Genomic DNA, 27,188 nt, shown 5'->3' with positions numbered 1-27,188 from the left:
GTCTAGGCTCAGCTGGGCTGCATTTCTCGAAAGCGTAGTTGCTAGCCAGTTAGCAACTTGGGTAGTTGTCAATGAGAAATTGCATCGCAAACAAACATCAAAGTAGCTAACGTAGGTAGCAACTACGGTTTCGAGAAATGCACCCCTGGATTCAACACATGATTATACGACCACAGGAAAGGGGACGCCCCAGAACATAAAAGGAAAATTCAAGAGTTTCATTGCAGAACGACGTATTCATCATTTTTTGACTTTTTGCATTATATTACTGGAATTGGATGTAGTCCTGCTCTGGTTGCACCAGACTGTTAATTAAGAAGCGCAGAGTGCATATCTCCTTTGACTTACATTTTGAGAACATACTTTTTATTATTGGAAACGACTGTTCAGACGTCCTCGTCCTATCATCTAAGTGTGAATTCTTGCCATTCAAATATTTTCAGAACATACTTTTGAAACCTACGGTATATAAAATGCCTTTTGCAATGCAATGTCCAATACAAAAATGTCAATTTCCCCAAAATGTTCCAAAATGGATATACGTCCTTTCGCAACGAAGCTCTTCAATTAATCCTTTTTGTTTTTCTTTTCTTTGACAGGGCTTTACAGAAAAAGAAAAGAATAATAATAAACAATATATAGTGATAACACAAAGTGATAACACTGGCTCCTGAAGAAAGCAGGAGGAAGGTCGAGTGGCAGAAGTGTGAAGACTGAAGAGTGAAGAGATTCACCAATTGGTTTGTTTCGACACTAGGGCTGTAACGACAGAGCCATCTAATATCAGAGTTACGCCACTCCCATAGACCTCTATGGACCAATCTTTCCACAGCAATGGCGGCTCTCATGGAGCCTCACGGAGCGTTAACATGGAAATCCCCATTGACTTTAGTTCTATTAGAAGTTACTTAGTTCCAGGAGGTGGCCGTAGAACACAGAAAATGTGGTAAAGGTAATGTAATTTGTTTGTACTTAATCTTTGTTTGGTATGTGATGCTTCTGTTAGTTTCCAACGAACAGAAGTTTACTGTTAAGAAACATTTTAATCTACGCGAATCACATCACCAACCGACTTCCTGGTCCCCGGTTTGCGCAACTCTGTTATTAAATGGCTCTGTGTAACGATATTGGAATCGAACCGAGAAATCGCGATACTCAAAAGTCACGACACTGTATTGTAATGTAAGGAGGCAGTATCGTGATATGCCCTTTCAAAGTATTCTTATCCTTCAGTCCAGAAAACAAGCATATGATTCGATGTGATGGTGCTTCCAAGCCTCAAATGAGATACATTTCTGACATGGAGGGGTGTATCGAACCGTAGATCAAAAGTCGTGACGGGAACCAAATTGTGAGTTGAGTGTATCGTTACAGCCCTATCTGATACCATACACATTAGGGCTGTAACGATACACTCAACTCTCGATTCGGTTCGTGTCACGATTTTTGACCTACGGTTCGATACACCCCACGATTTCACATTTACCAATGTTATAAAATAAAATTATGAATAAAACTATGACAAGTTGTAGGTAGAATAGATTACAAGAGGCTACACACAATTTTTAAAAAAAGTTTAAATATAATAATGATGACGATTTGAAGCTTGGAAGCACCATCACTTCATATCATGTGGTAGTTTTCTGGACTGATGGGTGTCAAAACTTTGAAAGGGTGTATCACGATACTGCCTCCTTGTATCACGATACAGTATCGTGAGTCTTTGTATCACAATTTCTCGGTTCGATACAATATCGTTACAGCCCTAATACACACACAGATCGGCAAAGCAATCGAGAAGCGGCTCGTATGGGGCAGTAGCACCACCGCCCACCTCAATGAGTGCATCTTAATATGCGACCTTGCCTCCTCCACTTGCCTCCTCCACTTGCCTCCTCCACTTGCCTCCTCCACTTGCCTCCTCCACTTGCTTCTCGTCATGATGACATCACTGACAACAGCATTATATTTCAATATCTTGCAAAAGCTCAATTGTAAAGTCTTTTTCTCATTTGCAATTGGGATGGTGAATGAAAAACAGTCCCTCAAAAGTTGTTGTGGCGAGGCTGACAGCTGGGAAACTTTATCGTTTTCTCCACGGAGGAGGGGCCAGGAGGCGGGACGAGGAGACAAGCACAAGTGGAGGAGGCAAGGACACATATTGGGATGCACCCAGTATAACCACCAACAAGGAAGAGGGAAAACCTATTCCCACACGTTCACCAATTGATTGAAATTCAAAAAATAAAAGGAATAATAATACTGACTTTTAATAAGATCCGAGGTGCTCTCTTCTTTTAAAACAGAGAAGCGGACAACTACACTGACAGATACAGTCATATACCAAACGTAGAAAAGGACACTAAAGCTCCCAACACCGACCCGACCCTCCATCCCTCTCTCCTCTCCCCCTCTCCGCTCCTCTATCCCCCTCTCCATTCCTCGCTTCTCTTCTCCTCTCCTCTCCCCTCATCTATCCCCCTCTCCTATCCTCTCTCACCTCCCTCTCCTATCCTCTATTCCCCTCTCCTATCCTCTCTCACCTCCCTCTCCTATCCTCTCTCACCTCCCTCTCCTCTGTCTTGACCTAAAGCCGCACAGAGATAGCATGGGGTGGGGTGGGGTGGGGTGGGGTTGGTAGGAGGAGGAGAGTGGAGGGAGGACATCATGCACTCAATAGGATGGGGGGGGCACACAAGCATACAAGCATGTACCCGCACACTGTGCAGTGCCTTGACCCCCACCTGAAGCAAGCCCCCACCTCCCCTCCCCTTTTAAGAAGCAGACATTTTTCTTCTTTCTTCCCACAATGCCGTGCGAGATGGAGTGTGGTCGCGTCCCTTCCCCGACTCTGAAGCGGCGATTGTAGAGGCGATGACACTGACATTGGAGACGGGGATTAGGAGGAGGAGGAAGAGGAGGAGGAAGGAGGAGGAGGAGGAGGAGGAAGAGGAGAAGAGGAGGAAGGAGGGTGTAGGGAGGAGAAGCAGAGAGGAGGAAAAGAGGAAGAAGAGGAGGAGGAAGGAGGAGGGTGTAGGGAGGAGAGGAAAGGAGGAGGAGGAGGAGAAGAGGAAGAGGAGGAGGAGGAAGGAGGAGGTTGTAGGGAGGAGAGGAAGGGAGGAGGAGGAGGAGAAGAGGAAGAAGAAGAGGAGGAGGAGGAGGGAGAGGAGGAAGAGGAGGAGGAGAAGAGGAAGAAGAGGAGGAGGAGGAGAAGAAGAAGAAGAGGAGGAGGAAAAGAAGAAGAAGAGGAGGAGGAGAGGAAGAAGAAGAGGAGGAGGAGAGGAAGAGGAGGAGAAGAAGAGGAGGAGAAGAGGAAGAAGAGGAGGAGGAAGGAGGAGGGTGTAGGGAGGTGGGTGGTGCCTTCACACTCACTCACACAGCGCCCCCTCTCTGCTACGAGGAGACGGTGACGGGGTTGAGGGAGCCGTTGCGGCTGTAGAACTTATTGAAGGCTTCCTCCAGCACCGAGGCCAAACGCAGCTGGTCACCCTGCAGAGGGGGGAAGAGAGAGAGAGGGGGAAGAGAGAGAAGAGAGAGAGAGGAGGAAGAGAGAGAAGAGAGAGAGAGGGGAGGGGGAGGGGGGGGGGGGGGGGGGGAGGGGGGGGAGAGAGAAAGAGAGAGAGAGAGGAACGAGGGAGAGAGAGAGAGAGAGAGAGAGAGAGAGAGAGAGAGAGGGAGAGAGAGGGGGAGAGAGAGAGAGAGAGAGAGAGGGAGAGAGAGGGGGAGAGAGAGAGAGAGGGGGAAGAGAATTACTGAATGTGAGACTGAGCAGAGGTAATTACTACTGGAATACTGGAACAATGTGTTCAATTCAAGGTGAATCAGTGTTACAATTGTGTTGTCAGATCAGTCCTTTCAGTGTTCAGTCTGTTAGCTTGTTAGCTCTCCTTACAGACACAGTTCATTATTTGTTCCAGTCCAGAATCGAAGTTTGTTAAATAATACTAGCCCTTACAGACAATAATGTAGTACGCAACATATATGTATTTTTTTCTTTTGAAGCTTATTAAAATAAAAATTGAAACGTCATGAAATGACGTTGGTTGAGACGTCCATTTATGCAGACCGGAACCTGTTCACCTCTGTCTCATAGCAACTCTTATCGTTTACATATCTCGAATCTTACAAATCTTACGGTCTCTAAAGAAAAGGTGGAATAGAGCAGAGAAAAAGTGAGAATTCCAGCTCTGCAGATGGCATGACGACAGCCACCACAAAAATAGAAAAACGTCAGCAGACGGAAAGAGGGGAAAAGGGGGGAAAAAGAAAGAAAAATAAAACAACAGCTCCCCCGTAATTAGTAGATCGTCTCCCCTTCAGCACTGATGGGTAAATAGCATGTAATCTGCCCAATGAGGGGTGCGGTGATGAGCTACAGAGCTGAGGGGTGGGGGGTGGCCCTCAGTTGTAACTTCAAGAAGAAAAATCTGCACTCACAAGCTACGTCTCATTATTTATATATAAATTACCACCATGTCCACAAGCAACCCCGTTTCGGCTCTCAAGCCATCATCAGTGCGTCATCAGTGCGTCATCAGTGCGAAGTTGAGCGCGTCCTCTGACAAACTTGGCCTTCAGTTGTGGCATGTGGACAACATCCAGCATCCAGCTTCCCCTAAACCCCCCCCCCGCCAAACCCCATTCTGCTGACTCTACTACAGCTCAGTCACAGACTAGATCCCCCATTACTGCTACAGTTTAATGGGTGTTTGTCCATGCAGGTGTGCAACCATGTCCATTCTTAACCTTATTGATGGAGCCAAGCTAAACGTGTCCATGTGTGTGTGTCCGTGTGTGTGTGTCTGTGTGTGTGTGTGTCTGTGTGTGTGTGTGTGTGTGTGTGTGTCTGTGTGTGTCTGTGTGTGTCTGTGTGTGTCTGTGAGTGTGTCTGTACCTCACTGATGAAGCCCAGCTGCACCAGCTCCACAGCCAGCTCCTGAACATTCTCATCTGAGGGACATAAAGCACAACAGAGATTGATTGTTCACTGTGCCAACACAGATGGACCATATTCATGAAATTCATATGACATAGGACAATAAATTACAGTGTCGCCAGGTACTATTGCAGGGTGCATACAGATATTCCTAGGTTGAATTTACTACCTTTTACTACCTTTTTACTACCTCCAATTTTTTTTTTTACTACCATTACAACATCGATCTTAAACTGACTACAGAAATGAAATAGCTTTCCAAATCCTATTAATAACACAAATTAATAATGTTTTTATAATTTAACAAGTTCATCATTGAGTGTATGTGTTAGTACAAGTTATTGCAGGTATGTTTCAAACATTTCTCAACAATTCGCCATTTATAATGGTTAACTAATAGTGCAGTGCACTTTTAACAGAAGAAGTCGCTCTTCTCAGAGAGTAGGAGGAGAGAAAGTACCAGCAGTGCACCTTGAAGTGGATTCCTGCAGTCAATGTCGACCAGGGCTCTGCTAACTTTTTTGCGCTGGTTGCACTGGTGCGTCTAAAAATTGTTTTCAGGTGCACCAGCACAAAATCTAGGTGCACCCAAATGCCCCCCAACACCTGTGTGTGAGAGTCTGTGTGTGTGTGTGTCTTTAGCAGAATCAGAGAAAATACTACACAGGATATGACAAAAATGACAGTCATTATAGTTATGGCAAAGTTTTCGTGATTTGGATAGGGAACACAGAATCCATAACCAGCCTTGACTACCCCTTAAGCCTAAGGCACCTGCAAAAAACGCCTGCTGAACGCCTAAGCCGGGATGTCAAACTGAAATCAAAATTAAAATAACTTAAAATTCATTATTTTTTAAAAGGGACTACAATTTCACATTAAAAAACACTCATATGGTAGCTAGATCGATAGATAAGTTGATTTTTGTTTGTTTAGGTGGAAACCGAGGTGAACTTGGATTTGCCCTTCCCCATTCTGGATCGCTCCGAATGATGATTGTGGCATCTTAGCAAGCGCTTCGAACAGAAGCGTCTGCGTCTCTCTATCGTCACACTCTCTCTCTGTCTCGGTGCATGAAGGATGCCTTGTCGACAGATGCCTTGTCGACAGCTATCAAAAACATCTGCGATTTCCCGGGAGACTTCGCGTGTCAACTCTTGACAGTGACTGAAACGGCCCATTCTTTGCGCTTGAACCTTCCGCGTGAATTCTATCAGTGGCCGCTGCTGTTTGCATTTCGTTTCCCTCGTTACCCTCTCGTCCGTTTCAAAACTCCCTGATTTGGTTGAGCACCACCTCGCTAGTCGTTAGCACATTATGAACTCGGGTAGTCGAACATGTTATTTTGAAAAGTCGGGCTGCCTATCAGCGCAAGGTGCAAGGGGTAGAAAGCCAGAGCAGCGGAGTTGAAGTTCCAAAAACTTTTTTTATTTTTTGATGGGCTAATACCTACTAGCACTACTGCAGAATGACTAATGGCCATTAAAATGGCGTTTAGCATTGTCAATTCATTTTGTGTTTGGCTGGATGCACCGGTGAAAAAACATTCAGCCTCGCATTCTTTTACTCGAACGATTTGTTACATACCACCAATATTACGCACCATGTTACGCACCAATTTCCACCGCTTCTAACTTCATTATATGAACAACAGCTAATCTCAAACAGACAGTCTTCATGGAATTCATGAAATTATGTTTAGCAGACCTTTCACTGTTTCACATCCAACCAGTTTAGTCGCGTCTTGCAGAACGTAGGCTACAAAATGCCTAGCTGGCAGCTTCTGTGGCGCTGCTGATGTCTGACGCCTGTCAGTCAGCTGCTAGTTAACAACTACCGGTAGTATTAGCACAAAGCTAAATCAGTTCACCCAGCGTCCGTCCTTGCCGCTGCATAAAAATCAATTTGCCGAGATTTGAGATCATGGGCTAAAGGAATCCAACAAATTGGAAAACAAATAAGACCATGTTGTAGGGAGTCAGGGAAAATTACTACCAGTTGAGATGTGGCTTACTACCTTTTACTACCTTTTACTGGTCATTATTTTGGACTTTTTCATTTACTACCTTTTACTACTTTTTACTACCCCGCGGGCACCCTGTATTGGCACCCTTGAAGTTTAAGTACATTATGGGACATATCTCCAGAAAACAAATAATAAGGTCGACCATGATTTTACTATAGATAGCTTGTGGTTGATACAAAATATAAAAACATATCAACAGCATTAAATACTAAACTATGAGAGGGAAATAATTGAAGATGGTGAAGTTCCCGGGATCACTGGTATTGGCACCCTTTACTGGATACCATTTTGGAAACCTAATTTGACTCAATTATGGTAAATCGCAAATGGGAATCACCTTTGACTAATTGCTTTTGCCCATAGAACATGAATTAGGCAAGGAATTATGATATTTGTGTTTAAATAGCCACCTGTCACATCTTGTGTGTCTTTCACCAATCTGAAGACAGAGGAGCTGCCTGAGGACACCACAAATACTATTATTTACAAAAACAAGACCTCCAAATAATAAAAGGTCATCTCAAAAGACCTTGGTAAACCATTTTCAAGACTGTGTTGTGTTATTCAGAAATCTGTCAAACATGGAGCTGTAAAGAACATCTTTGGATGTGGGGGGTAGAGGAAGATATTATGATAAAAGTCTTTGGAAGTCGGTGCAAATAATGAAAAAACACAGGGACTAACATCTACAGACCTGACGGTCAACTTTGAACTGTTTTGGGTAGTTTTTTTTCAATAAGCACCCCGTGTTAAACACTACACAAAGTAGTGCCTTTTGGTTGGAGACCAAGGCAGACCACATTGCTTAATAAAAGTCATAACAGGGAACACCTGACGGCTGTATGAAAAAATACAGGCCTAGCACAGCCCTTTTAAGAATGATGAAGCAATAGCACAGTTTTTCAGTGACTCACATGTTCGCATACTCTGCAAGAAAGTCTTTAAGGAAAAGGACACCCTACCAAAAAGCAAGCATGGTGTCCGATCCATAATATTATGTCACCCCATTGTTGCATCAGGTATTGGAGGCTTTGACCGTATCACAGGTATCATGACAGGCATCATGACATGACAGGTATCATCATTTACAGGAAAATGTGTAACCATGGCAAGAACACTTGGTTTGAGTTGAACATCATGTGCACTCCAGCAAGACAAAAACCCAAAGAACACATCTAAATCCACAGTGGATTGGTTGTAAAAGGAAAGAACACAGTCATTGATGAAAACCAAAACCTTCAGAGGCTGCCATTGCTGTCTAATAGTGTGCAATTAACCCTTGAAGGAGGGGTGCCAATATTCCTGGACATGCCCTTTTAAGTGTTTTTGCTTGAAATTACAAAATGCATTTGGAAATAAATACTTGGCAATTCCAAATATCTTATAATGTTCAATTAAAAGATCCTGATGGTAAAAGTTGTGTATATTTCCATTTATTTCTGGATATATTGCACAATTTGTAAATAAAATTAAGGGGTGCCAATACTAACTGGCGGCGCTGTAAATGCTTTTTTTAATATCAATACATACTAAAAAGTAGAAAACCTTTTAATTAATGGTGGGGCCTTGTTAAAAAATATTAACAACAGTATGTTTATTAAAAACATTTCATTCCGAGTACAGAGCAAGTTAAAAAAAATGCTTAATAGAGGGCAACAACATAAATTACAAAGTTAACAAAAACTGTGTTAATCTACAATGAAAATATAACAGAGCCGTCATTACTAACTACTGCATCACAGGCAGCGGGTCACTCAAGGTCTATAAGGTCTATTAAAGGCCATCATATCCATTCTCTGTAGCAAAATGTTATTTGGTAACACATAAGATAACACACTTAAGCCCTCCACACACCAGTTCCACTATACAACCCCATAAATCGATGCTGATGTCGAGATACGGACATCTGTGCCGGTGTGCGGTGTTGTATTGAAAACAGTGAAATCAAATGCTGGCAGAGCGGTGCTCAGCAGAGTGAGCCAGAGAGAGAGAGTGCAAGTGAGCGAGAGAAACAGAGAGAGAGAGAGAGAGAGAGAGAGAGAGAGAGAGAGAGAGAGAGAAAGAAAGAAAGAAAGAAAGAAAGAAAGAAAGAAAGAAAGAAAGAAAGAAAGAAAGAAAGAGAAAGAAAGAAAGAAAGAAAGAAAGAAAGAAAGAAAGAGAGAGAGAGAGAGAGAGAAAGAGAGAAAGAGAGAGAGAGAGAGAGAGAGAGAGAAAGAAAGAAAGAAAGAAAGAAAGAAAGAAAGAGAGAGAGAGAGAGAGAGAGAGAGAGAGAAGAAAAAAAAACAATAAAAAGTATTTACTTGGTAACAGATCGCAGCTTAAATGCCTGTTCAGCTTGTCCTCCAGCTTCAGCAGAAGGGTCAACTGGAATAGAGAAACACAAGAAAACACACAACACTTCATCTACAAGAAAACACAACACTTCATCACCACCAAGAAAACACAACAAAACAACACTTCAACATCTCAACCACTTTTTGAGCAAATGTCCCCTTATCCTTATCGTAAAGCGACTCAATTTACTCCCTCAATGAAAGTGGCAGATGGGATAGTGAGGTAGGATAAGATCTACCTCCCACACAGGGCTCTGAAATAACACCAGCCAACCGGCCAAATGCTGGTGAAATCTCAGTTTGGCTGGTAGAAAAGACCAGCGTAATAGCCACTTTGACCCATTAGTGAGTATGTGTTTGGCTAGTTACTAGTAGTAAGATGAACATCTTCTATCTATTTTGGCTGGTGGTGAAAAAAAGTAAATTTAGGGCTCTGCAAATCCCACTTGATTTGATGATGTGTGAAACACACCATTATAATTCAACACAATCTGTTGTTCACAGAAAGTAACTTTCCGGATTCAGCTGCAGTGTCAATAGCGAAACACTGATGAAACACGCACACAAAACAACACAACTTCAGAATTTGAATTAATCTCTGGAATTAGTTTCCATGTCAAAGTAGAGCCGGACGTGTGGCAAAACGTCGACTTCAACCCTCTTAAAGTGATACTGTCCCATTTTAGGAAACAAGCTTATTTTACACCTTCCCTTGAGTTAATAGTTGAGTTTTACCTTTCTCCTGTACTTTCAACTGTTCTCTGAGTATGGCAGTGCAAATTTTACCTCCAGGCTAGCAGTTAACATTGACTCCTGAGACCAGTTAACCGCCAGCTGGTCTCATAGGACTTAATGTTAACTGCTAGCATGGAGGTAAAATTTGCACTGCCATACTCAGAGAACGGTTAAAAGTCTAGGACAATGGTAAAACCCTTTTATTTAACTCAATGGGAGGTGTAAAATAAGCTTATGTCCAGAAATTTGACAGTATCACTTTAAGGCTGCTGACTGACCCTGATCCGTCACATGCTGTGGCTGCTCAATGGGGGCGCCAACTTGAACTTTGCTTCAACTCAACAGGAAGGAACAACAAAAGGTGCTAAGTGACATGTTGCTTTAAGAAACTGACACCTGTGTGAGCCACTTTGTGAATAATCGTTACAAAAGCACACCGCTTGAACTGGTTTATGCTCCTTTTGTGTGCAGTGAAATTCATCATGTCTGCTATGTAGGATGCCTGCATGCCATGTCAGCATACAGGCTCAATAATAGAACGATCCCTAGCACACATTTGCATACAGTATATTCATTTCATATACCTACACATGCAGGTATTCAAAATGGAAGGACACCAGACTGCTCTTATCTGGGTTTCTGTAGTGAGTATTGAGGAAATGTATGCTCTGGGTGTCTGCAGAGTAATCTGGTCTCTTTCCATTTGGAGTATCTGCATGGGACGGGTATATATGAAATGAATATATGCAAATGTGTGACGATAAGCTTAGACATACTTTCAACATCATGAAAAGGCACAGATTTACGAGCACAAGCATGCACACACACTCAGAGATGCACAGGCTCACGAGCATGCACACACTTTATGCAGTGGTTTTGGAGAGCAGGTTTTAAATTCAAATGCATCTACACAGTGGTGGCCTCATTTCTCTTGTTGTCTTAATGTGAAAGGAAGAGTAGAGATTTGCAAGAGAGAGCCTGGCTGGCATGCATGCATGGGGCTCCAGATAAGTAGGCCATCTGAAGGGGAAAACAAAAGAGTGTGGAGAGATGCAGACAGAGTCAGTTTTAGACAGGGAGAGGGAGAGGGAGAGAGAGACAGAGAGAGAGAGAGAGAGAGAGAGAGAGAGAGAGAGAGAGAGAGAGACAGATAGACAGGCAGAGAGAGAGAGAGAGAGAGAGAGAGAGAGAGAGAGAGAGAGAGAGTTAGAGAGGGAGAGAGAGAGAGAGACAGAGAGAGAGACAGAGAGAGAGAGAGAGAGAGTCAGTTTTAGACAGGGAGAGGGAGAGGGAGAGAGAGAGAGAGAGAGAGAGAGAGAGAGAGAGAGAGAGAGAGAGAGAGAGACAGAGAGAGAGAGAGAGAGAGAGAGAGAGAGAGAGAGAGAGAGAGAGAGAGAGTTCAGAGAGGGAGAGGGAGAGAGAGACAGAGAGAGAGACAGAGAGAGAGAGAGAGAGTCAGTTTTAGACAGGGAGAGGGAGAGAGAGAGAGAGAGAGAGAGAGAGAGAGAGAGAGAGAGAGAGAGAGAGAGAGAGAGAGAGAGAGAGAGAGAGAGAGACTTCAGAGAGGGAGAGGGAGAGAGAGACTTACATGGTGCTTGGCCCCCTCATCCACAGGCTCAATATTGCACTGCATCTGGAGGACCTGGAGAGAAAGGGGGGAGAGAGAGAGAGAGAGAGGAAAGAGAGAGAGAGGTATTAGCAATTTTGCAGAGATAACAGGGACTGTTGAAAGTACCGTAGCCCAGCAGTCATTGAGCAGGTGTTTGCACTCAGGAAGACACGAACAAGAGTTTCAGAAGATGGGTTTTTTATTTCTTGTAACCCAAATTAAGGCCATGAGGCATAAATCAAACAAAAGTTAAATAATAACTAACTAGAAAAGAAAAGACTGAAAAAATATGTTCAAAATAAAAACGGCATGAGAACCAAACAAAAAATACATATGACTAAATGCAGTCAAAATGTAAAAATAAGGTCAAAATAACTATGCTAGCAAAATCAATAGTCAAATGCCTCAGAGCTTAGAGACGCACGTCTCTTCACCAGCAGCTCTCCCGTTAGAATGAATCGAGCACCATTTCTACACATTGGTCTCGTGACCGAAAATGGACTGTACCAAGCTGCGCTGTCAATACAGGGGTGCAAAACGGTGATACTCTACAAATAGCTTTAAACAGCTTTTAACACATTCACTACCAAGTCACGTAAAAATACGTTTAGCCTCCCAAACGTTGGCTCCCAAACCGTAAAATTACGTTTTTAAATGTTTTTATTGGATTCTGAATCTACACATTCTAATGCACATTCTGTGTGAATTTCGTAATAATCTGATGAACAGAAATGACATAGATCATGAAAACTCATACAAAGTCAAAACTCCTACAAAGTCAAAACTCCTACAAAGTCAGGATCTGGATTTTTCATCATCTGTGCATTTTATTACACACAGTATTTGAGTTTTATTATAGCCAGTCAAACCACTTCCTGATCACGTCACGTCATGTCTCGAGATACTTCCTGGGCTGGAGAATCAAAACACACTTGCCTTGCTAGCTAGCCTATTCCTAAACATATGGAAGGATTAGGAGTTTTGCTGCCATCAGGATAGGTGTAAAATGGAAGGTTGTAATGAAAAACAGCATGCAACACAGCAGGAAGTAACCTACTTTTGGGTGAGTACTTTGACTTTTATCTACAGAACGAAAACTGCCAGTGAAGTGACATTAGCCAGCTAGCATTTCAGATGCTCTGAACTGCCTGACCAGGTGATTTTTGCACCAAAATAGTTTACTTGGAAGCTACTGGAGTTGTTCTTTGGCCGCGAAAATGCATTTAGACCCGCAATTTAAACTCGGAGAGTCAGAGCGCACCCGTGACAAAAAAGGCTTTATCTCAGTTCGAATGTTCAAAATAGCTATTTTTACCTAAACCCAGTGCCCGTGAAATAACTTCGGAATGGAACAAGCTAGAAACAAACCGTAAAAATATACAGACAGCTGAGTCCTTGGGATGTGTCTGTGGGTTAAAGACAAAATATTCGGTGGGTGTTCAAAAAATTACATAAAATGATGAAATTGGTTGGGAGTCTACGGCTGAATTCCAAAAAACGGCTGGTATTGAATGTGTTAAAGACATCATCTAAACATGACATGACAAACAGGTAAGTATTAAAAACAATCGCTGAAGTTTGACGATGCAAACATGACCACTACAGCCTAAATAAGCATTTTAAAATAATGAACCGGGAAACCGGAAGACCAAAGACTTTTATTCTGACCGCTAAGCGGTTCAGACTCTTTTAGTTGCTGGAGGTGATGCTCCTGAGCTGGTAAGCTGGAAAACATTTTACTCATGAGCATTTTAAACTTAAAGCTAAATAAACAGAACCAAAAGATATGTGTTGCGTGGTTATTTTACCTTAAGAAGAACGGGATGCAATGATGAAATGGTTTTTAACTGTAAGGGGTTGTAATGGCAGATGACGCTAGCGTTTATAAACCTCACCGTAGTGTTTTGATGTTTCAGCGCGCTATTAGAAACATTACGGGAGTCTAACTGTAAACATGAAATGGTGACTGGAATGATGAAACAATGCTCAACGGGAAACAAAAACATATTTAGAAAACAATGTGGCAGAAAGCCAAACAAATGTCCGTAGTGCATACAAAATGTTCATGAAGGCAACTTGCATTGGTAAGCAGCACCTGGCTGCAGGCTTGCCCCATCTCAGGGACAAATTGCGGAACAGGGGATCAAAAAAAATGTTCTACCTTATCAGATACTGTATACTACTCTTTACCGGCCATAATATTTTGATCATTTCCATTTACTACCTTTCACTACTTTGCATGAATCTATAAATAAACGGTACCTAAACCAAATCATTTAAGAGCACATACAAAACAATGCTGGTGCGTTTCTCGAAACCATCCTTAGTAGAAATTATAGAGTCACTAAGTAAGTTGTTTGGTTTGTGAAGTAAAGAGACAGTGTTGAGAAACTCTGCCCTGGGCTGGTTCTTATGTAAGAGAACTAGGCCACCCTGTTGACAAGTCCGTCATTATTACACACTGTATTCTTAGAGCTTTCGCAATTGCTGCCGTGCTGCTTGGGGTGAGCACCAGCTTTGCTGACATCAATTTGCTGCAGAAGACATGAGGTGTTTTGACACCAATTGTGCTGGTGTGGTGTACCTCTCCAACAATACTGAAGAAACCTGAGCAGCCCGTTCGGGTGCACACATGCGCTCAAACGAGAGGCCTGTTCCACTCCCAGAAGCCCTTGAGCTAGGTTAAGTATCTTGCTCAAGGATACATTGATGGGGTAAGGCAGAGGGGGGCTCGAACCTGCGACCTTCTGACTGCCTGATGACTGACGGCTCCTCTACTACTCTACATCTCTACTCCAGATTGGCGGGTTCTGGCGTGGGTGTAATGTAGTGTAGTGTAGTATGTATAGTATAGTATAGTATAGTATAGTATAGTACCTTCAGGGTCTCCAGTTCGGCGGGTTCTGGCGTGGGTGTAGTATAGTATAGTGCAGTATAGTACAGTATAGTGCAATCTAGTATAGTATAGTACAGTATAGTATAGTATAGTACACTACCTTCCGGGTCTCCAGCTCGGTGGGTTGTGGCGTGGGTGTAGTATAGTGTAGTATAGTATAGTACAGTATAGTACAGTACAGTATAGTACAGTATAGTACCTTCCGGGTCTCCAGCTCGGCGGGTTCTGGCGTGGGCGTCTTGACGGAGGGGGGTACGATGGGGGACTTGACCGTCTCCTGCTGCGGCTGCTGAGGACACGGCATCCCGAACGCCGTCAACGGGTAGATGCCATTCCTGACATGACACAACACAGGGTCATAAGTGGTAGTGTTAGTGAATGTATGGATATTTGTTTAAAAAAAAAACCATAACTACCATAGTGATAGTACTACACTACTATCTGACATGACACAGAGACAAAACTAAGTCATTACTATCATTATTATCATTACATTCCCCTCCACTTCAGCCATTGCGAGCACAGAACAGACTTGCTACTCAACACTCATCACAGCAGGTGTGGGTCTTACCTCACATCCTCCAGGAATTTATCCAGCTCCAACGCAGGAAACTGAGACAGCCTGAAGAGTCAACACAAGAATAGAAAAAACAGACTTTAATGCCTTATAGTTCCACACAAGGTGGGCCACACCAACATCACCTGCAGCCAGAGCTCTGAATTAACAGCAGCCAACCAACCAAATTTCAAATGTTCAAATCAAAAGCTATTGCACCAACACCAAAATATAGTTAATGAAGTTATGAATTACATAGACACACTAGTGGAGTAAATAGTGAGATATGAGATATGCGTAAGTTATGAATTGCATAGACACACTAGTGGAGTAAATAGAGATTATGAGAGTATGAGCTATGCGTACTTGAGCTGCACCGCCCTGCTCTCCACGATGACCAGATTGGGGTCCATGTTCTTGGTCATCTCCTCTAGAGCATTCTCAGGGATCATGTCTGAACACACAGGGGAAACAAAAACACAAGTTGGAAAAAAAACATATTGTTAGTCCATATTGAAAAACATGTTAGTCCATATTGTTAGCCACATATTGTTAGTCCATATTGTTAGCCACATATTGTTAGCAACATGCTAGTACATATTGCTAGCCACGTGTTGCTAGTCGATATTGCTAGCCTTGTGTTGCTACGTAGTAAAATAGAATGAAATCGTAAATGAAAATGTGATGATGCAGTGTGCGTGTAACTTACGGTGGTGACTTATACTGCAGTGTGAGTGTGTGACTGATTGAATGTGACTGCCGCTGGTGGCTGACGATGCAGTGTGACCGCACGAATACACCGGCCGCGACCTGAGCGTGGCGAGCGACGGAAGTAATTGAATTCCAACAAAAGCGATTTGGGCGACTAGAGGCAATTTGCGCAACGAGAGCGACAGTTTGTAGTTGAAATATTATGCAAATGCAGTCGGCAACAGTCACCACAGCCAATGGGAATGTTGCAATGCTTGCATTTTGCTTTTAACGGACATACTCTAGTCGCTTCAATCGCTCTTGCTACACAGAAGTGATTCTCTGTCGCTTGAATCTCAGTCACAGTCGGTGTATTCGCCCCGTGAGTGAGCGAGGGTGACTTACGCTGGTGGCTAACAATGCAGTGAGTGTGTGTGTGTGTGTGTGTGTGTGTGTGTGTGTGTGTGTGTGTGTGCGTGCGTGTCTTACGCTGGTGGCTGACGATGCAGTGTGCGGCGAGCAGCTTGAGCAGCGGCACCTCGAAGAGCGCCTGGTGGAAAAGGAGCTCCCTCGCCGTCGGCCTCTTGGCCGGGTCAACCTCTAAACACTTCTGGATGAACTCCTAACAGCACAACACACACACACACACACCATACGACACAAACACAATACATGAGATGCAAATCACAGCCCCCATAGTGATACGATTAGATATCTGTTTCTTAAGGCAGCAATTCGATTCTTTTCGATACTTGAGAATGCCCCACAATACGAAATGATTAGATTCAATATTTTTCCAATTACTTTTCCACTTTTCCAACACTGTTGTTTGGACTGAAGGCTAACAGAACTTGTAAAGGGTGCATCACGATACCGCCTTCTTGCAGACCGATACAGTATCATGACTCTGTACATCACGATTCCTCTGTTCGATACAATATCCTTACAGCCCTAATCACAATATATATTATATAATGAGTGGCTATTCACAGTAGCCTCTGACTACCCTCTGCAGCGGGTCCTCCAGGGACTGTATGGCACTGTTGATGGCCTCTTGCGAAACCACCAGCATAAGAAAAGTTGCAATATACAGTCCCAGGAAAAAGTTTGTACACCCTTTGAAATTTCCTACATTTCTGTCAAAATTGATCATAAAACATGGTCTGATCTTCCCGGAAATCTCAAGAAGGAACAATCAGAGTCTGCTTTAATTAATTCCACCCAAACATTTACATGTTATCATATTTTTATTGGTCATAAGGCCATAACATTCACAGGAGAGCAGGGCATAAGTAAGTACACCCTTGCATTAAGTAGGTTTTAACCCTCAGTTAGTTGCAATATCATCAACCAGACTTGTCCTGTAGTTGCAGATCAGATTAACAAAACAATCTGTTTGTATCTTGCCTCTTCTTTAGAGAACTGCCTCTCATCAGCAAGGTTTGTGGGATGTCTGGAGTGCATAGCTTCCTTGACTTCGTGCCATATAATCTAAAACAAATTTTTGTCAGGGCTTTGACAGGGCTATTCCAGAATGTGTATTTCATTATTATGAAGCCATTTTAAAGTCGATTTGCTTCTAAAGTATGGGTTGTTGTCACTTTTCAGGACCCATACTCTTGTGTGCTTCAACTGTGTGACAGACTTCCTCACGTTTTTTCTGTAAAATATCACAATAAACTTGAGTTCATTGTTCCATTGATAATAGCAAACTGTCAAGGGCCTGAGGCAGCAAGGTAGCCGCATATAATGATGCTCCCGCCACCATACTCAGAAGAGGAGATGTAACCAAGAATAGCTAAAAATGGGATTCATTCTGCCAATCTAAAATTAATGGGGTTTCTGTCCAAAAAAATATTGCTGCACCTTTGAGGTTTGCGAAAAAATATTTATATGCTTCATAGAATTACGGCAAAATATTCTGTAGACCAACGTTGAAACCAAAGTTGAATTATTCAGGGGAACACACAATGTCATGTTTGGAGGAGAACTGGAGAACCACACCTTCACCAAAACATCATCTCCAACTTTGAGTATGGTGGCGGGAGCATCATTATATGCGGCTACCTTGCTGCCTCAGGCCCTTTTCAGTTTGCTATTATCAGTGGAACAATGAACTCAGAAGTTTATCGAGATATTTTACAGAAAAAAGTGAGGTAGTCTGTCACACAGTTGAAGCACACAAGAGGATGGGTGCTGAAATGTGACAACAACCCATACTTTAGAAGCAAATCGACCTAAGAATGGCTTCATAACAATGAAATACACATTCTGGAATAGCCCAGTCAAAAAAACAATTGAGATTATATGGCAGGGATTCAAGAAAGCTATGCACTCCAGACATCCCACAAACCTTGCTGACAAGAGGCAATTTTCTAAAGAAGAGGGAGACCAGATACATCCAGATTGTTTTGTTAATCTGATCTGCAACTACAGGAAACATCTGGTTGAGGTTATTGCTACTAACTTAGGGTTAAAACCTATTGAATGCAAGGGTGTACTTACTTATTCCTTGTTGTCCTGTGAATGTTTACATCTTATGGCCAATGAAAATATGAAAACTTGTAAATGTTTGGGTTGAATTAGTTAAAGCAGACTCTGGTTGTTCCTTCTTGTGATTTCCGGGAAGATTAGACCATGTTTTATGACCAATTTTGACAGAAATGTAAGAAATTTCAAAGGGTGTACAAACTTTTTCCTGGGACTGTATATCGTATCGTAATAGACATCATATCCCAATATATATATCGTATCGTATATCCAGTAGCCATACCCTCTGCAGCGGGTCCTCTAGGGACTGTATGGAACTGTTGATGGCCTCTTGCGAGACGTAAGACGACTCAAACACACACACCCACACCCACGCACACTCTGCCTACCCTCTGCAGCGGGTCCTCCAGGGACTGTATGGCACTGTTGATGGCCTCTTGCGAGACGTAAGACGACTCTCCGTTGCTCTGGATCTCCAGCACAGCCATCTGGTGACCACACACAATTGGAATGAATGAATGAAGGATTTTTGACTTTCATTTTGACTTTCAATTACATGTCATGAAAAGAGTATTACAGTATGGAGAGAAGGGTCCCCAAGGGAAGCTAAATGTAGGTATTGTAGCAAAGATACAGACAGTCAGATAATGTGTGCACATCATTAGCACAGGCGTTGGACCAAACAGAAGACAACTGTGAGGAAATTATATAATGGTCTGCAACACTGTTCTATGCTGCTAAACAAAGTCGGCACAACGTTTTGAGCGACGAGCACCTGAAACGTTAGCCTGGTTCCTACCAGACCTCCGTGTGTGTGCTCTGGAGCCCCCTGGTGGCACTCCAAACACACACATCGCTCACAAAGCTGTGCGGAACTACAGGTCGGGCAAGAGCCAGGCACCTGAAACGTTGTGCCATTAAACTTTGTTTAGGAGGCAGAGCTGTGTTGCGGAGCGTTATCATGCTTTATCACCCGAAGCAAGTCAGCTGACTTGAGGTAGGCCAATCGGCAGGGCTCACCTCTAAGGCGCACATTCCAAAGGAATAGATGTCGACGGCTGTGGTGACATCGGCAACCGCTGCACAAGCGATACGTTGGGAGAGGAGGAAGAGGTAAACAAACGCGTATTAGAGTAACAGTAACAGTATTACACAAGAAAACGACAAAGAAGCAAGAACAATACAAAATTTTAATGATTTTACATCTACAGCCTTTAATGTTATGCAGCTTCACATGAAATATGACTTGTTTTGTAAAGGACTCTTTACATTTACATTTGCAATATAATGAAGTTGTATTTTCAGGGGACCTAGTGAAGGTGGGGTCTGTTGTAAAGGTAGCTGCCTTCAATATAGGCCTAAAGTGCAGGGGGAAATCCTGGATTGTGTTCATGGTACGGCCCTTGGAGGGACTTTATACAATTTGGAGTGGCCGTAGAATGAAAACGGTTCAACACCCCTGTACTAAACATAGCCTTGTGTTTTGAGAGATCTGGTCGGGTGATTGGACAAGAGGTCTGCCCGTATGAACAACTGCATTAGATGGCACTACAAGTATATTCACAACTAGCGCACAGAGAGAGGCCATACCTCCATATTCCGGAGCAAAGAAATGCAAGCTCTTCTGTTCCTCTCGACACGTCTTCACATGGTTGTTGATGGTGTCGGGGGCCACTGGGGGAAAGGAAAAGGACAGTCAGACGTATATACCAAAGATGGAAAAGAGAGAGAGAGGGGAGAGAGAGAGAGAGAGAGAGAGAGAGAGAGAGAGAGAGAGAGAGAGAGAGAGAGAGAGAGAGAGAGAGAGAGAAGAGAGAGAGAGAGAGAGAGAGAGAGAGAGATAGAGAGAGAGAGAGAGAGAGAGAGAGAGAAAGAGAGAAAGAGAGAAAGAGAGAGAGAGAGAGAGAGAGAGAGAGCGTGACAAAGCATTATATGGATGAATGACTCAGACTCTTTCATCATACCAAACTCACTCCAAGGACAGAGCACACCAAAGAAAGATTAGATCTTACACACACACTTATCAGGACAAGGACACACAGACCAACACACAAGTATGTGTTCACCCATTCAACAATTGTTCAGGCATGAAAACGGGGTGAAAAAGGTGAGAAAGGTGCGGCGTGGCGCGGTGGTACGGGGCGGCGCGTGTGCTGCAGCGGTGCGCGTGCATGTGTGGTGTGCAGTTGCGTTTTTGGGGGATAGTGTTGTACAAGAGTCATACTAGGGGGGTCTGGGGGCATGCTCTCCCATGGGAGAAAATTTAGCTAAAACCGTCTTTAAATGATGAATTTTTAGCATATTGTAGCGACCCAGGGATAGACCCAGATAGATAGATAGATAGATAGAATGGGTTTTGGTTCTCAGCCTTTTAAAAAAATAAATTCCCCCTTGACCTCATCATAAGTTTCCCATCACCCCATTGACCTCATCGAAACCCTGCCAATGCCCCCCTTAAAATAAAATAGACTAATGTCCGCCCCCCAATGGCAAAGCACCCCCTCCTCTCAACACTATCCAATGTCCCCTCAACGCTTGCCTGGTTGTGATCTCGTTTGAACAGTTAATCATCATATTTCAGACAACTTGTAGGCCTAATACAAAAAATCTTTGTCACAGTTTGGATAAACTACTGAAATTTTATCCAAACTACTCAAATTTTAGTCCATTCACCTAGTATATCTGTTTCCCTATGAAAAAAATAATAGGAAAGCTCCAACTTTGACCGTGTTCCACTAAATATAAATCGGTAGATTTTGAATATGTCATTTAGATGTAGGCTACCAAGGGATTACAAAAAACGTGGCATGATTCCTATAACAATTTGTCCCGTGTCAAATGATTGACTAAGTTAGGCTTCGCTCTTTCTCCCTCTCCCCCTCTCGTGCGTGCTATAAGAAGCCGCAGCATATGATTCGAAGCATGATGTTGGATGCCTCGCGTAGCCTACATGCGCTTCTTCTCCGTAGTGCCTACTAGATACTTTCGCCATTTCGTAGCGCACAGATCCGTTAAAATAGCCGTCAGGAAAACGTGCCGTAGGCCTACCCAAGCTTTCATTAACGGAGCTCTTATGAGAATACTTTTTCACGTGGGCAGGGCAAATGCGGTTTCAAATGATTAGGAAAAACAGCTTACCCACTGTGGCTAACTACATCCACTCACTTCTCATCGAAATGTTTGCGTCTTGATCTCATAACAAGTGTCATGATCTCAAATAGCTACCTCTCTGGGAAACGTGTAGACTAGGCTATCTGTGACAGATCGTTTGGACATTTGCTTATAATCAGAGATGTTCTAGAACTATAAAGAAAGATATTTGATACAACTGCGCCAGCCCCGCAGGCCAAAGCGGCACCTGTTTAAAACTGGGCTTTCAAAGAGAAATATGAAGGGCTGGACTTAGATTGTGCTCGTTGACGTTATTGGCTGTGTCGACAGCAACAAATGCTGCGATTGGTCAAACGTCATTGTCAGTTGTGGAATCTCTTCTGAAACTGTATGAAGTTTTCTGCGGTAGAGCGTTTTCTCCTCGCTTGAACCCCCCCCATATATTTTTCTCCTCGGATCTAGACGATTCACAGAAATGACCCATTTTGATTTCAAAACGGCGAATTTCGCCGAAAGGTGAGGGATTTTCATAGCCTGGTTCCTACCAGACCTCCGTGTGTGTGCTCTGGAGCCCCCTGGTGGCACTCCAAACACACACATCGGTCTGGGAGCATGTGGCAGGATTCAATTTCTGGACACAAAAAATATTGCCGAGCATTTATCACTTCAATATCACTGGCAGCTCACATTGAGGAGTCACATGTCATATTATAGACCATATTGACGCTTTAGAGATCAAGAGAAAATGGTTTTGAAAGAATTTGTTGATATTGAAGAAATAAATGCTGCGATTCCTTTTTTGACTGTAGAAATGGAATCCTGCTACATGCTCCCAGACCTAGTAGTGGAGCTCACGAAGCTGCGCGGAACTACAGGTCGGGCAAGAGCCAGGCAAGGATTTTCATGCCTGATTGTTAAATTGATACAAAAACACATGCACACATACACACACAAAAACAAGCACACACAGAAACACACACACAGACAGACAGACACAAACTCAACAGAACAAGGACACACGAAACACACAAGCATATTCACCAATTCAACAGTTGCAGACACAAAAGCACATCCATGCACACAGGCACGCACGCAAGCACGCACGCACGACAGACAGGTACACCCCAGACAGACAGACAGACCACAGACACACACACCACAGACAGACAGACAGACAGACAGACACTCACAACAGACAGACAGACAGACAGACCACAGACAGAAAGCCCCCCACCTGAGCCGATCTTGATGAGTCCGTTGTGTTGGATGAAGATGGTGTCACATGTCAGGTTGCCATGGATGATGGGCGGGTCACATGAGTGCAGATAGCTGTGGAGAGAGAAGGGCCAGAGTTAGGACACAAATGGGAATATCTCGGTTGGACATTTTTCCAATGTTGTCATTTAATAAATGAAGAGTTTCGTTGCATAATGATGTAACCACAATTTTTGACTGTTCACAAAGTCCCATCATCCATGTGTGAAGTCTTGCCATTCAAATATTTTGAGAACATACTTTTTAGACCTATATAAAATGCATTTGCAATGCAATGCAGTGGAATGCCCAATACAAAAATGTCAATGTTCCACTAGGGCTGGGCAATATGACGATATATATCGTTATCGTGATATAAAAGTGTATATCGTGACCTTTCTCCTACAGGTATATCGTTTATATCGTGATAGTAATTTTATCAATTTCATACGATGGAATATAATTTAATTACATTTCATGTTGTCACAATACACACTATAAGTTAATGTAAAATAAGAATAAAAAGATCAATTTTAAAGAGGTTGTTTTGCAACATGAAAAAATAAAGAGCAAATAAAGAGAATAACTGAAAACGTATGTAATTGTGCTATATCGTGATTAATATTGTTATCGTGATATAAAGTAATCCATATCATGATATAGTTTATTTTCCATATCGCCCAGCCCTATGTTCCACAATGGATGTACGTCATTTCGCAACAAAGCTCTTAAAAAATGGCTAAACCTACAGCTGGTGCGGTAGCCGTGTGTGTGTACTAGTGTGTATGTCTGATATTGTGTGTGTGTGTGTGTGTGTGTGTGTGTGTGTGTGTGTGTGTGTGTGTGTGTGTGTGTGTGTGTGTGTGTGTGTGTGTGTGTGACAGTGTGTGTGCACGTGCAGGTGAGTTGAGTGATCCATACACTCACCTGAGAGCTGACAGGATCTGGGTACACCACCTCTTCCAGGCCTGACAAGTCAAACACAGACAAGACAAGAGTCAGCTCACACCCTCACATGAGGCCAAAGACCTGCGCCCCATACTGACCCATATTAGCTTGATGCTGAGTATACGCTGTTTGACCTTTGGCACCTGGAGCAACATATACTCTGCATTCAGGCTCTTGAGATTTGAGTTGGGTTTTTTTTTCATTAGAAATGTATTGTGAAAAATGGTGCAAGTATGACGTACAAAAAGGACTGTATAATGGGCTGGTCCAGGGAAAAATAGCAAACTGCACAGGTTGTCCGGTAAGAACAAAAATGGATAATACCAATGAAAGGACACACACACAAGTTTGAAGGCCTTGAACCATGAACCGTGAAACCGTGGTTTATCTCTCATGGACGCACGGCACACATTGAGTCTGAGACGTCCGTGAGAGTAAAGACAGAGAGAGAAGAAACGGAGATAGAGAGAGTTGAATCCTGAATTAGCCAAACAGTGCTCCTACATAGATTCCTCGTCTGGTCACTCTGCGCTGGGGGGCATAGGTCCGACCCCCTAATGAGGGTTTTTTTGGCGCTAAGTCTATGGAAATGAGTTCGTGTCCAGCTCGTGCACGAAAGTCTGCGCCAATCACAGGTGACAATAACAGCGTGCGCAGCACTCCTGTGCATGTCCACAAAACGTCACTGGTACAGACACAGACACAGACACAGACTCAGACACCCTGACGCCAGAATTCTGAACATGTATGTTATGTAGAAAGGTATGTTAGAGCTGAATAATCACATTCATTAAGAGAGGAGGAAAGCTAGACAAGCATGCGTGTCTCTACCTTCTCATTCATGGTCTTGTGGTTCTTCTTGGTCTTCTTGAGGAACTGCTTGAGGCTTCCTGAGGACATGTACTCTGTGATGAAGATGACCTGCAGGAGAAGATACAGGAGAAACAAAACAGAGGCGTTATTGAAGACCTATGAACCATGTGCCTTTGGACAAATACACACACACGCATGGGCAAACGGTAGCACACACACGCACACGCGCACACACACGCACGCACGCACACACACATGCACGCACGCACGCACATCCTCAGCGGCACAAAAACACAAGGTCAAAGTGAGTGTGATATTGCTACATGATGAGATCGAGGACCTCGTGACGGAACCCAAAGCCCCTCAACTGGAGCCTGTATCAAAGAACCGTCTATTAGAGTAAGATGCATCAAGCCCATACTTTTCCTCCCCTTAGAAGACCTCTGGTTAGGAGACCTTTGGAGATTATGTATCTGTAAGTCTCTTTGGATAACAGGATCAGCTAAGTGTAATGAAATAACAAGTGGGGAAGGAGGGCTGGGCCTTCCTGAGTGTAATATATGTAATGTAATGTAGTGTAGTGTAATATAATGTAATGTGAAGAGTAGTAATGTGATGTGCTGTAATGTAATGTAATAACGGGTGGGCAGGGAGGGGTAATGTAGTGTAATGTGACGTAATGTTATGAGCAGGTTAGCCTACCCGAGCTCGGTTCTCCTTGACGTCAGCCCAGTACTTGTGGAACATAATATAACAGAGATTCTTTAATTATATAGAGATAGGCCAACATAATAGGTTTCTATGGGCACCTAATGTGACCAGGTTCCGGTCTGCCTAAAGGGGCGTGTCATAATGCTGCTAGAATGAATAGAACAGTCCTTGGTCTGCCTAAAGGGGGATTTCCCCCCCCTCCCCCTTGCAATAATAGAACCCGGAAACAATGGGCCAATGGAACCTCTCTCTCTCTACTCTCTCTGGTTATAATGTAATGTGATGTAATGTAGAGACAGGCCTTACATAGTGTAATGTAGTGTAGTGTAATGTGCTGTAATGGATAAGGAGGGGTCGGCCTACCCGAGCTCGGTTCTCCTTGACGTCAGCCCAGTACTTGTGGAACATAATATAATGTAGTGTAATGTAATGTAATATAATATAATGTAATATAATGTAATGGATAAGGAGGGGTTGGCCTACCCGAGCTCGGTTCTCCTTGACGTCAGCCCAGTACTTGTGGAACTTGACGATGTTCAGATGCTCCAGCTGGATCAGGTTGTCAAACACAGCCTTCACTTTCTCCTGGAAAACACAGCAGGTAATAGGAGATGGTGAGAGATCATAATAAGTTTATTTTTCATAAAACACAACAGGTAATACGAGATAATAATGAGAGCAAAGACAAAGACAAAGACGGCAAAGACATAATATGTTTATTTCTTATATTTTTTTCTAAGCAGCAAGTGATCAAACTGCTGGGCATGCAAGGTGGTACAACTTGACAGGACAAAAAAACAGAAAGTGAAAAAACGGGAATAACAATGGGGAAAAATGGGAATAACAAATGGTTAATTAATTATAAACGTATACAAGTTATGCATAAGTAAAAGATGTGAAGATATGGAGAATTGATACAATGAGAGATTGGGAGTGAGTTGAGTGGCAGAAGTCTGGAGTCCCGTTGCACCACAAAGTCAGCATGACTGGGCCCAGCCGAGACTCAACCGGCTTGGCAATCGACTGCTACATCCATTCCGGCCCGAGGTCATTCGCCGAGCCCTCCCCTCTCCCTAATTCCCTGTCTCTCTAGTACTAATGTCCTGTCACAATAAAGGCATAAAAAGTCCCAATATATATATATATATATTAATATAAAAAGTGAGCATGACTGGAGCAAACTGCAAAAGAGGAACCCTGTGTGTCCTCATCTGCAGCTAGGTATTCAAAATATGAACTTCACTTCAACTGGTGGGAAACAAGAGAAGGAGAGAGAGAGAGCGAGAGAGAGAGAGAAGGGGAGAGAGAGAGAGAGAGAGAGAAAATGAGAGAGAAGGGGAGAGAGAAGGGGAGAGAGAAGGGGAGAGAGAAGGGGAGAGAGACAGCGCTGCTGCACACTCCCATTTTATCTTGCCCCCGACAAAATTTCAATATTATGCAGCTTCACATGAAATATGAAATAGCTTGTAAAGGAATCTTAGAAATTACCTTTGCAATACAATTCAGTGATACTCAGGGACCTAGAGAACCTGAGTTCTGTTTTAAAGAACAGGTGGCTGCCTTCAATATAGGCCTAAAGTGAAGAGGAAAATCCTGGGCTGTGTCTCAAATGCCGCACTTGTGCACTTCGGGCACTGTTTTTCAGTGCCTAGGGCGCTCACGCTGAAAATGTCAGTTGAGCCAGTGCACTGAAAGTGCCAGGATGATCCCCTAACAATGGCGGAAAAATGCAGTGCTTGAATGATGGACACTGCATGCACTAAACGGCGGCCATGTTGACAATGACACGGAGGAAATGTGGCATTCAGTTCAGTAGAAGAGTTTGGCCAACAGTCTCCTAATTCTGTGAGTAATGTTGATGGGACACCAACCTTTTCATGCCAGCCACAGTATTGCATGTGTGATTGTTGTCCTTTGGGGTGAAGGACATGGAAATACAAGCACCAGACGCTGTGCATTGTAAACAGTAGCCAACTCATATTATGGCGAGCTAATGCCATGCTCAGTCGTCACTTCCAGCGAGGGCACAGTGCATAGTGCTCAAAATTTTCCACGACACTATGCACTAAAGACCTCAGTG

The 27,188-nt window shown here is 43.2% G+C and overlaps 1 protein-coding gene across 1 annotated transcript in view; it reads right to left on the bottom strand.

The window, feature by feature from the left end:
* Nucleotides 1-3,294: 3,294 nt before the first annotated feature.
* Nucleotides 3,295-27,188, bottom strand: part of nrbp1 (nuclear receptor binding protein 1) — a 37,354-nt gene continuing 13,460 nt past the window's right edge. The window contains exons 4-18 of the mRNA XM_063223822.1: nt 25,592-25,693; nt 24,416-24,505; nt 23,564-23,604; nt 22,617-22,711; nt 19,862-19,945; nt 19,292-19,350; nt 18,661-18,759; nt 16,271-16,403; nt 15,458-15,545; nt 15,107-15,157; nt 14,735-14,870; nt 11,619-11,672; nt 9,263-9,326; nt 4,895-4,950; nt 3,295-3,489 (exon numbers count right to left, since the gene is read on the bottom strand). Of these exons, the coding sequence (XP_063079892.1) occupies nt 3,394-3,489; nt 4,895-4,950; nt 9,263-9,326; nt 11,619-11,672; nt 14,735-14,870; nt 15,107-15,157; nt 15,458-15,545; nt 16,271-16,403; nt 18,661-18,759; nt 19,292-19,350; nt 19,862-19,945; nt 22,617-22,711; nt 23,564-23,604; nt 24,416-24,505; nt 25,592-25,693 (1,248 nt within the window). The 3' untranslated portion in view covers nt 3,295-3,393. The remainder of the gene's footprint in view (nt 3,490-4,894; nt 4,951-9,262; nt 9,327-11,618; nt 11,673-14,734; nt 14,871-15,106; nt 15,158-15,457; nt 15,546-16,270; nt 16,404-18,660; nt 18,760-19,291; nt 19,351-19,861; nt 19,946-22,616; nt 22,712-23,563; nt 23,605-24,415; nt 24,506-25,591; nt 25,694-27,188) is intronic.

Source organism: Engraulis encrasicolus, chromosome 18 (assembly GCF_034702125.1).
Source record: "Engraulis encrasicolus isolate BLACKSEA-1 chromosome 18, IST_EnEncr_1.0, whole genome shotgun sequence".
NCBI lineage: Eukaryota > Metazoa > Chordata > Actinopteri > Clupeiformes > Engraulidae > Engraulis > Engraulis encrasicolus.
This window is presented reverse-complemented; position numbering and strand designations above follow the sequence as displayed.